This window comes from Chionomys nivalis, chromosome 6 (assembly GCF_950005125.1).
Source record: "Chionomys nivalis chromosome 6, mChiNiv1.1, whole genome shotgun sequence".
NCBI lineage: Eukaryota > Metazoa > Chordata > Mammalia > Rodentia > Cricetidae > Chionomys > Chionomys nivalis.
This window is the reverse complement of record NC_080091.1, coordinates 68,186,851-68,199,023: the sequence shown is the minus strand read 5'-3', so window position 1 is coordinate 68,199,023 and position 12,173 is coordinate 68,186,851. Positions and strand designations below refer to the sequence as shown.

The 12,173-nt window shown below is 41.4% G+C and overlaps 1 protein-coding gene across 1 annotated transcript in view; it reads right to left on the bottom strand.

The window, feature by feature from the left end:
• Positions 1-12,173, bottom strand: part of Nsun7 (NOP2/Sun RNA methyltransferase family member 7) — a 40,830-nt gene that overhangs the window by 10,077 nt on the left and 18,580 nt on the right. Inside the window, exons 8-10 of the mRNA XM_057772365.1 lie at positions 7,946-8,089; positions 7,444-7,545; positions 2,871-2,988 (exon numbers count right to left, since the gene is read on the bottom strand). Of these exons, the coding sequence (XP_057628348.1) occupies positions 2,871-2,988; positions 7,444-7,545; positions 7,946-8,089 (364 nt within the window). The remainder of the gene's footprint in view (positions 1-2,870; positions 2,989-7,443; positions 7,546-7,945; positions 8,090-12,173) is intronic.

The following is a 12,173-nucleotide window of genomic DNA, read 5'->3' as shown; positions in this document are numbered from 1 at the left end:
TCTGCATCAGCTCCTGCCTCCTGGTTCCTGTCCTGTCTGAGTTCCTGTCCTGACTTCCTTCAGTGAAGGACTATGCTGTGTTAGTGTCAGGCAGATAAACCCTTTCCTCCCCAAGTTGTTTGCGGTCATGTGTTTCAGCACAGCAATAGAAACCCTAACCAGGACAGAAAATGGTACCAAGATAATGGGGTGTTGCTATGATAGATCTGACCATGTGTGTTTTGGGGAGGATAGTGGAGTAACTTTGGAACTTGGAGCTGGAAAGTCACCCAGTGTTCAAAGCTTTGATGAACTGTTCTGTGGGAGCCTGGGAGAAAAGAGACCCGAGAGAAATACAGACAATGAAGGCCTGGTTTGTGATGCTCCAGAGGGAGGTTTGAGTTATCTGGGGCTGACGACTCAGCTGTGCTTAGGAGACTGGTGCCACCGAAGGGGAATCTTTGCTTTGCTGGGCTAATTGATGCTGGTCAGCCGGAGCTGAGGAAACAGTGGTGATTAAGAAGAGGCCAGCATCACTGGGGTGAAATGTTCTGGAAGTGTTTCCTGAGAGTCAGCACAGAGAAGCTGTGTTCCAGAAACAGCTACGGTTGTACCCCACTCTGGCAGCTGAACTTGGTAGTTTGTTACCCAGGTGGTACTGGTTTTGAAGGCATGAGGGGGTCATGGAGAGCAGCTGAGGTTTGGCACTGGGAGAAGCCAGGAGAGGCCTTTGGTGAAGGCACAGCCTAGGTAACAGTCAAAGGCCCAGGATTGAAGGGGCCACATAGAGAAGATGAGCCAGGAGAGGCTATTGATGAAAGTGCAGCCCCGGTGCAGCAGAGACCCAGCAGTTTGGAGATGGCAGCAAACACCATGAAAGCAGCGGCAGTGGAGTTTAGAAGACACGCTGTGTGTGCCGCAGAGGGCTGAGCCACAGAAGTGACCCAAGCCCCTTGGGAGGAGCCCAGAAGATGTAAAGAAATCCAAAAGTATGGGACATTGTCTTGGAGTTTGGTGTTGCTTTCTTCAGATGGTGACCATACCTTAGTTCTTCCCCCTTGAAGTAAGAAATTATTTAATTTTGATTTTATAGGAGCCAACAGTTGAGAGACTTGAACTTTTAAAGTAATTTTTGAATTTTACAAAGACTTTGGATTTGAAAAGAGATTGAATATTTTAAAGATTCTGAATATTTCAAAGAAAATGACTTTTTTTAGTTATTTTTAATAACTGGGACCTTTAAATTTTGAAATGTTTATATTGTTATATTGGTATTCACATGTGATTTCAGGGATGAACAAGAAAGGAAAGGTTATGGCTTAACAGCAATGGGTCTATGTGTCAGTCAAGCTGACAAGGGGTTAATTGTACTGTCTACTTTTATGCCAACTTGATATAAGTTAAAATCAACTGAAAGGAGAGAACTTCAATTGGGAAAGAAAATGCCTCCATAAGATCCAGCAGTTTCTTAATCAGTGATTGATGGGGGAAGGCCCAGCCCATTGTAGGTGGTGCTATCCCTGGGATGGTGGCCCTGGGTTCTAAAAGAAAGCAGGCTGAGCAAGCCATGATGAGCAAGCCAGTAAGCAGCACCCCTTCATGGCCTCTGCATCAGCTCCTGCCTCCAGCTTCCTGCCCTAATCTCCTTCAGGGATGGACTATAATATGGCATCATAGTCAGATAGACCCTTGCCTCCCCAACTTGTTTTTGGTCATCGTGTTTCCCCACAACAACAGAAACTCTAACAAGGACAGCTATGAACAGCAGCTTCTAAATAAGAAAGGAAAGTCAGCAAGAGAAGAAATGTTGGTGTTATTAACTTGGCAGCTTGTGAGATGAACAATGGGAAAGCATCAAGTTAGGAGGTCAGAGCAGAGATATAGACATTAGGATTCTGAAGGAGAAAGCGCAGCATGGAGATAGATGTTTACTTCAATGCCACAGTCTTGGCAAACTAATTAGTCTTGAAAAATATATTCTTAGAGTGAGTTCTTGATATCCCCAGTGCGTGGTGTACTTGTCTTCTACTATTTAGTGTTTGTTTGGGCAGTACTAGAGATTAAACCAAGAGCCTAGAGAATATGAGGCAAGTACTCTGCAACTGAGTTATATCCCCAGACCTGTAGTATTGGTGTTTTGAGATAGGCCTCTCTATGTAACCCAGGCTGGCCTCAGCCTTACGAAGGCTGGAGACCAAGATGTGAACCATCACAGCTAAGGCTGGAGTATTGATGCTCTCTCTATCCCAGCTCTACTGCTGTATTTTATCTCGACACATTAATTTTACCAATTTCCCAGTGGGTACAAAATACTGAGAGTGCTTAAGATAATAAACATCTAGTTGTCGGTCTACTTTCAATAAACACTTTGCATACTTATTTCTCCTCTGTGGAATAATGCATGTATTGAAGAAGAACATGAACTTTGGACCCAGTTTATTCAGGTATCAGCCAAGTCAAAGTCAAATGCCTTTAGCTTTACTGTAACAAAATCAGAAGACTCTTTTCTATGTACAGTGCAGTGTTCATGAACTAGGGTTACAGATTGTGGGTAAAGTACTCGCTGCCAAGCCTAGTGACCTGAGTTCAATCCCTGAGACCCATATGGTGGTGAGAGAAATATATCCTTCAAGCCACCCTTTAATATCTGTATGTACATACACACGCACACTCACACACACACAAAAAAACACATACACAAGATACATATAAAGCTATTAAGAACGTATTCATGCAAAAGCTATACAGAATCCACTTTAAAGGTGTATGAATTTAGGCTGTTTCTTCATATTCAAGTCTATCAAAAAGCATAATATATTTCTATAACTCTAGAAATCATACTTGTCATTTTCAAGTCTTTGCTTGATAATGGTTTGCTGTCCTTTCCTTACCTGTAAGGTTGTATTTTAATGCCTTGGTTTTGACATTCCAGTGCCTTCATAACGACAGCTTCATTTTCTTCTGCGTAAACAGAACACGTGCAGTAAACAATTGCTTGAACTTTAGCGACTGCAGTGAGAGAAGATACAATCACTACGGTGACCCAGTGCAAACGACACACCTGTACCAACGCCGACCACCAGATGTTGACGGAAACGATTTCCAGGGATGCTTGAATATCTCCCCTGGATTTTTAAATTTAAAATGACATTTGTTGACATGTGTGGAGGTCAGAGGACAACTTGCGGAAACTGATTCTCTCCTTCTACCATGGAAGTACTGGGCATCAAACTCCATTCATCAGGTTCAGAGGCAAGTGCTCTTACCTGCTGAGACACCACACTGCCCCCTGAATGACTCTCCTGTACAACAGAGCTTGTGTTAGTACTGAAAGCAGTAACCAGCCAGTAAAGTAAATTCAGCCAGACTGTCCAGAGAAATGAGATTCTGATCATTGTGATCAGCCCAGTTCCACACACAGAGAAGTAAATACAGCATACTATCATATCAGCTCATTAGCTTAAAGGATCTGGAAACAGACCTACTTGGGAGCTGTAATTCTGTGTATTGCTGCTCCGTGAACCTGGAAAACTCACTCATTCTCAGAGTTCATCTATGAAACTAGCAAATTCCAGACCTGTGATTCACTGATTCACTCAGACTAATTGAGCACCTGCCACATGCCAAGTGCTTTCCTAAGCTTTGAGATATCAATAAAAAAGACAAAAAAATCTGCCAGTGTGGAACTTACTTTCTAGTAGAGAATTAAAAAAATTAAAGCATGATTAGGAAAACAATTTAGGTGACAAAATGAAGCAGGATGGGTAACAATTTCAGAGGAGAAAGTGCTATTTTAAGTCATATATAGGGCTGGGGAGGAGATGACTCAGAGGTTAAGAGCACTGGTTGCTCTTCCAGAGGTCCTGAGTTCAATTCCCAGCAACCACGTGGTAGCTCACAACCATCTATAATGAGATCTTCTGGCATTCAGGCATACATGCGGGCAGAACACTGTATATGTAATAAATAAATCTTAAGTTGTAAAAAGCATTGCTGATCTAAAGGACTGGGCTAGACAGGATCAGGGGGCCAACAATAGCTGCCTAAGGAAAGGAACAGCCAAGTAGAAAGTGGGTCCAGCATTCCAAAACCTGTCAGGGCCCCATCTGATCAGGTTATAGGGAATGAGGAGAGAGGAACTGGCAATGAAGTTAGAAGCAGTCTGGGGATGGAGAGATGGCTCAGCAGTTAAGGGCACTTTCGGCAACAGATTTGCGATCACTACATGGACTGTAGATTTGCACCGCTTGAAACCCATCAACTCTAACAATTACATTCCACCTGCACTGAGATGGTAGCGGACTGTGGTGGAAGTAGGTAGGCAGGTCAAGGCCATCGGGTTATCCTAGCAGAAGGTGTTCATGTGGACATATAAAAATAATGGAGACAGGAGTCCCCAATAGTCATGGAGTTACAGCTTTTCTTGGAGGTCTACTGAAAAGACAGTATGGGGGCAGGGCTGCAGAACTTCCGTTTTGCTCCTTTTAACTCTGAGAAGCTACCATAGAGGGGGTTCTTGCTCGCTCTTGTTCCAGTGAGCACAGAGAGAGGGCAGACAAGAAGACATGAAAAGTTACAGACACCTGCAAACCAGACAAGAGGAATGACCTCGGGGCTTCTTGAGATCACTGCCTTCACCATATGATGGTGTGGGTTTGGACGATTTGGGAGCAGAGACCTGGGAACAGGCTGTGAGATTCAGATGGCCAGGGAAATGAGGAAGCTTGAGGCCCTCCCCTCCTTTTCTTGTTCAAAAAAGGCAGAGAAGCTCAGGGAGAGGACTCCATGAGGATGAAATAATAAAGAACACAGTGAGGTGATTAGGAAATCATAACCGGTCAGTTAACATCCAAATATTTTAAAAGCATTTTCATAAATAGTAAAAGAAATGGACCATCATTCACATTGTTGATTTCAAATGGAAGTTGGAGTCATTTCTATCAAGAATTGGAGCCAACCCCCAATTAATTACTGTAACTAAGCCGGGCGGTGGTGGTGCACGCCTTTAATCCCAGCACTCGGGAGGCAGAGGCAGGCGGATCTCTGGGAGTTCGAGGCCAGCCTGGTCTACAAGAGCTAGTTCCAGGACAGGCTCCAAAGCTACAGAGAAACCCTGTCTCGAAAAACCAAAAAAATAAAAAATAAAAAATAAAAAAAATTAAAAAAAAATAATTACTGTAACTAACATTGCTTTATGGGGAAATTATACCACTTGATTTACTATGTATTTCCCAAAAATGTGAAGTGTCTTAATCTTGACAGTTACCAAATATTGTTTTTAGCATGATAAAACAGCCTATGTCATTAAAATCCTTTGCTTTTATTGCACGAGTGTATGGTGTACATACATGTATACATGTGCAGAGGCCGTGCGCGATGGCAGTGGTATATTCTACCATTCTTCCCCGTATTTCCTCAGACAGATCTCTCAATGGGCCTGGAGCTAGGACGGCAGCCAGCAAGTCTCAGTGATCCTCCTGTCTCTGCCTCCACCAAGTTCTAGAATCCAGGTACGTGCACAGCCATGCAAGTTTTTACACAGATACTGGGGATTCCGAGTCACATCTTCGTGCTTGCTCAGCTGTGCTCTTACTGAGCCATCTCCCAGCCCCACTTCTCAATTTTTATGACTCTTTATGAAGATCTTTTAAAAAAATAAAATAAGCTTGGACTAGTTCATTGAACTTTAGTAGAAGTGTGTTCCTAATCTCCCGCCCAACGCATTTCACAGCTGTGTCCGTGCTACCAGTTCCAGGGGAAGATTTTCTTCATGCTCTTTTGCCTTGCTTTTCCTTATGAACACTGGAGCATTATTAGTAAGTTCTGTTCTACAGATTCATCTTTGAGTTTTCAAAAGGATTCTCTTATAAGCCTAATATCCAGTTATTTTTAACACCTGACCCACCAGAGTCATATGGACAATATACGCTACAGTAAAAGCACCACACTGATTTGTAGGTTTACTTTTTGAGACAGTGTCATGTAGCCCAGATTGGCCTCAAACTTGCTATGTAGCCAATGATAGCCTCTTACCTGTGCCTCCCAAGTGCTGGGATCATAGGTCTGGGCCACCATGATTGGCTAGGATTCCCACAGATGTCGAGATCTCCGCGTTCAAATGTAGAAGAGCACCGGTAGCACTCAGATCTGCATGGTGTGACTGAACTGGATGTGTATGCTTTAAGATCGCTGTTCAGACTTTAAGTGGGGCAATCTAGCCTGATGTAGGAGGGTCATCTGCCTATGTGTTACTTTCATTGGTTAATAAAGAATCTGCCTTGGCTTTTTGATAGGGCAGGATTTAGATAGGTGGAGTAGACAGAACAGAATTGTGGGAGAAAGAAAGCAGAGTCAGGCAGACACTATGAAGCTCTGGCCCAAGATGGACATAGGTTAGAATCTTCCTGGTAAGCCACCACCTCATAGTGCTACACACATTAATAGAAATGGCTTAATCAAGATGTGAGAGTTAGCCAGTAAGAGGCTAGACCTAATGGGCCAGGTAGTGTTTAAATGAATACAATTTGTGTGTTGTTATTTCAGGTGTAAAGCTAGCCGTGCAGAAGCTGGGCAGGACAAAAAGCAGGCCTGCTCGCCTCATCACTATACTAGCCTTTATCTGCAATTGCTCCTCTCTTCTCTCCACAGCAAGATGCAGAAGCCAGAGTTGGTTTAACTGGGCTTGGCCATGGAAATCTGTAATCCCAGAACTCAGTATGCTACAGTACGAGGAGACCTCCAGACTAGCTTAGGCTTTGAGAGCCTGTTGCAAAATAAGTAAATAAATAAAGTAAAAATGTTTAATGAACTACTGAAGAGTTGTCAGGAACGGACCGACAACAGAATTGCACCCGGTGAGAAGTCACAGTACAGATAGGAAAGGTGAACACGGACGTGCACGAACTGGGTTTGGTGGCATGTGCCTATAACACTGGGATGCTGGCGGCAAGAGGAACACAAGCTCAAGCCCAGCCTGAGCTACACAGCAAAACTAGGTGTAAATAAATAATAAACAAATGTAACAACATAGATGCACATAATTATTTTGCTTCAGATTAATAAATTATTAATTTATATAAAATGAGTTTATAAGAATAAAACATGTTTTAAAAACTTACTAAATTTAAGCTGTGTGGTGGTGATGCATGCCTTTAAATCCCAATACTTAGGAGGCAGAGGTAGGCAGATCTCTGTGAGTTTAAGGCCAGCCTAGTCTACAGAGCAAGTTCCAGGACAGACTCCAAAGCTACAGAGAAACCCTGTCTCAAAAAACCAACCAACCAACCAAACAAACAAACAAACAAAAACAACAAAAACAACTTACTGAGCTTATTTAAACGAACAGTTTATTTGAAGACACTAAGATGGAAATTTTGCTCATGGTCCACCTATTATTGCTCTATTCTACCAACGACTGAAGTGTGTGCATGACTGAGGCATTAACACTGCACTTTAACAACTTACATCTCATTGCGTGTTCGAGCTGTTCATACTGCTGCTGAGCAAGAATCTCAAGTTTACTTTTTGTTGGTCCACCTTGAGAAAGATCTTGAAGTAAGCCTGTATCTAGATTTTAAAAAGTAAAGATAGACTTTTCAATACAACACTATAGGAACTTGTCATATATCACTGATATCACATTATTTTTCAAACAATTATCTAACATTATAAATTTTCACAGGAAATTCCTACTAGTGCAATCGATAATATTAAAATGCTGACTTGAAATTGAAACATCTATAAAGGTAATTCGTTTTATTACTGTTTTTCAAAAGAAATACAGAAAACACAATACTAGTTTTCTCCTAGTTTCTACGAGTCACCAAAAGAGCTTGTATATAAGTCATCTGCATGCTAAATACAACTAATTTGAAGAGCAATACAGGAAATAAAAACAAAGATGTTTTCTCCAATGTTGAAATTGATTATAGTCAACGAATTTCATTAATTTAGAAATCAAAAGTACCTCCATGTTCATTTAAAATAAATTCCACTGGGTTACTGACACCTAGTCCTGAACAGCGGGGCAGCAGCAGAATGACTTTGACGTTCTGTAGCCTTGGATCCTTGGGCTCAATGCTGACAAACGTCTCATAAAGAATCTCAATGTCTGAGAAGGAAAAATAGACAAAAAATTCATGTTAAATATTAAAACTCTGAATGCAGCATGGGATTGTAGCTCTTTACTGTTCATTTCCAAATTCTCAGCCCCGCAAAAACTAAACATGATGTAATTAGAAAAGGACACTGTTCTCTATTAACGTCCCAAAGTTAATCAAGTAATTTTCTTTTTTTTTTTTTTTTTTTTTTGGTTTTTCGAGACAGGGTTTCTCTGTGGTTTTGGAGCCTGTCCTGGAACTAGCTCTTGTAGACCAGGCTGGTCTCGAACTCACAGAGATCCGCCTGCCTCTGCCTCCCGAGTGCTGGGATTAAAGGCGTGCGCCACCACCGCCCGGCTCAAGTAATTTTCTTTAAGATTTTTTTGCTGTATGTATGTGTGTGGTGTGTCACGTGTGTGGCTGCTCACCGCAGAAGAAGGGATCTCCTGAAATGGAGATTATAGGCTGGTGTAAGTAGCCTAGCTTGGGTGGTCAGAACTGCTCAGGTCTTTTGCTACACGCTCTTAACCATGAAGCTAATTCTCCTGCCCCCTTTTTTATTAATTTTATGTATATGAGTGTTTTACCTCCATGTAGATATGTGCATCACATACATGCCTGGCTCCCACAGAGGTCAGAAGAGGGTGTTGGAGCCCCTCAAGCTGGAGTTATTGATGGTTGAAATCCACCATGTAGGTGCCAAGATACGAAACCTGGGTCTTTTGTAGGAGTAACAAGTGCTTTTAACCACTCAGTCAAATCTCCAGTCACAATTCCCTTTTATTAATACTTGTTAATATTGTTTATCTATCCTGACTGCTCTGTGAAGTGTGTGTGTGTTGTTGCTGTTAGTCGCCTGGGGTGGAGGGCTATCAGTTAAAACATTGCCTCAAGTAGACTAGCTGTGAGAGAATCTTCAGGGGCATCTTCTTGGTTGATGATGTGAGAAGGCCTGAACCACTGTGAGTGGCACCATTCCTAGGCAAGTGGACCTGGGCTATCCAAGAAACCTAGCTGAGCATGAACCACTTAAGCAGCCTTCCTCTATGGTTCCTGCCTCCAGATTCCTGCCTAGAGTTCCTGTCCTGGCTTTCCTTAAGGATGGATTATAACCTGGAAGGGTAAGGTAAAATAAACCCTTTTCCTCCCCAGATTGCTTCTGGTCAGGGCGTTCAGTCACAACAACAGAAATCAAATGATAACAGTCTGTAACCCTGGCACATGGCAGGCTGAGGCAGGAAGACCAAAAGTTTAAGGACTGCCTGGTGTGTGTGTGTGTGTGTGTGTACTTTTCAAACATTCATCATCTCATACTGTAATGTAAATTTCATGAGTGAAACTTCATTTCACTGCTATATTCACAAAACAGAACAAAATTAATGTCATGACATCTAAGACAGTGATAGACAGGTATATACATTAACATACATCAATAAATGTGTGTTGAATAAATCATTAAAATTTTTGTTTCTATTATTAATATTGCCCCTCTAAATTGCACTAACACCACTTGTCTTAAAAATCTGTTCCACATTCGTTAGAAGATGAATATTACATTTTAAGCCATTTGTGTTGTTAGGTATGGCAATAGTTTATTCTGTATAAAATCCCATTAGATGGATACTGAGGTTGTTTCTAGTTTGAGGCTATGGAAAGTAACAAGTTATAGTTAGATGTCGTCTGTCACCAACAAGTTCATGTGTTAGGAACTTGGTTCTTAATGTAGCAGTATTTAAGGGAGAAAATGGAATCTCTAGGAGATGATGGTCTTGGAAGGTAATGAGATGACTTGAACACTGCCCCCAGAATGAGGGTCATTGAGTGAGTTAGTTCCCCACGAGACTATACTATTTTAAGACAGCGTAACTTGCTTTCCCTGATCTCTGGCTTCCTGTTCTCCCATGTGCTCTCTTTTTGTACACGGCCCCACAGTTCTACCATCTGCCATGCTGTGATGCAGACAGAAGGGTCAGCAGATGCTAGTGCCACCATGCTTTTGAACATCCAGAACGGTGAGCTAAACAACCCACTTTTTATGAATTGCTCTGCCTCCAGTATTTTGTTGGAAAGACATCATGCTTCTCTGAATATCGTTGCACATAGTTTTTGTGCGCATATTTGCACTATTTGTGGGGGCAGGGAGGTAATCTACATAGACCTGAAATTCTGGGTGTTACTACAGGTACACATGTGACTTTAATAACTAGTTTTTCCAAACTGGTTGCTTAAATTTACAGTTCCATGGAAGGTATTGGAACATTTCTCATGCTTTTTTAAAGCTTGTCAGTACATGGTATTGCCAGTCTTTTCTATTTTAATCATTCTGTAGGCATGAAGCAGCAACATTCTAATTCTAATTGCCTGACTACCATTGGGGTTTGTTACTTTTAATGTAAATTTTTGTTTTGTTTTTGCTCTGAGTATATTCTTTTTCTGTGCAATATATGGTTGTGTCTTTTGTACTTTTTCCTATTGAGTTATAAGATATATTATCACTTTTGTTATTACCATTATCATTTTATGTGTGTGTGTGCATATGTGTATGTATGCATGTGTGTGTCACGATGCACATGTGGAGGTCAGAAGACCATTTACTTAAGGGCATCGAATATCTGTTTCCACCTTTGTAAAGGTTCCAGGGATGAACTCAAACATCAGACTTACACAGCAAGTGTTTTATTTTTTAACCCAAGGAGCCATCTTACCAGCCTAAAGCATGTGGTTTTTATTGTTAATTCATGAGAATTTTATGCATTATTAATAAAAAATCAATTGATATGCTTCTTCTATAACTTATTTTATTTTATTACTATACAGAACCTTTAATATTTTCTGGTATCCAGTTAATAAATCTTCAATGATCAATGTGTTATACATTCCTTTGAAGAACTCTTAAATAAACTCCCCAGGTTATGAAATATGTTTTTTATAACATATTTTAGGAGATTCTAGATATACACTGAAATGAAGTGTCAGTTTTCTTCCTATCATAGTTTACAAAGAGATCATCTGTTCCTGAGCCTTCTGCTGCTACCTTAGCCATAGATAAAGACCTGTAAGTGCAGGCTTTGTCTGGACGCTGCCTGCCCTCCTCCGTTACTCATCCGCTTTTACACCGCAACCACTACTGTGGGTTTTTACTTCGTGTCAAATTTTCTTGTGAAGTGAATCTTTCCCCTTTGTTTTTCACCTTTAGTGTATTCTTGTATGTTTGGTCCTCTTTTTAAAGATGTTTTTAAATTTATAACTACGTGTATACGGGGGGCTCGTGCATGTATGTGTGGGTAAAGCCAGTCTCAGCTTGAAATTCCTCTCAGCTCTTCTCTTTCAGTTTATTTGGTAATGGAGAGCAAACCCAGGGTGTTGCGCATGCTATGCACACGTTCCCTTTACTGGGCTTCCCCTGCCCATTTATTTCTTCATTGTACACACGGCATTTTTGTATTTTCCTTTGGCTTGTCTTGTTGCTCCAAGTCTATAGCTTCCCATCAGCCTCTTCAGTTACTACTGACTGTGCTTTGTCTTTGCTTTAAGCAGCCAGGCTGTGATGCCCATGGTATTAACTTATTTTATGCAGGCTGCTTAGCAGAGCTGAGTAGCTCGCAACCATTAGCCCTGGCTAAATCCACAGCTGGCGGAGCCAGTATCTGAATCTTCGGTCGGTCTCATTCCTGTCCAGTGTACTCTCTTTGAGTCTTATCTACCATTTCTCAGCTAAAATAACACAGTCTCTTTTCTTCTCAGTTTAGTATTTTTGAATCATGTCTTTCCTTCTTTTTGTCTGAGTGCCAGACATTGCATTTGGATATTTAGGAGATAACTTGAAACTTAGATTTTTTTTTTTCCCAGAGAGAAGTTACTTTTGCTTCTAGCAGGTAGAGTGGGCCCACCTAAGACTGGTTACTCTAAGTCCCAGGTCACCTTAACTCAACTAGGAACTAAGATGGAAGACATCTGGAATTTGATTTGCTACCTTTCCTAGCCTGGAATTGCATACTGTTTGCTTCTCTGGCTCTGCCACTCAGCAGCCATTCTGTTTACTTCTGCAGCCCCTAGTGAGTGTGGTCTTTTCAGGATCCAATGAGATGTTAAAAA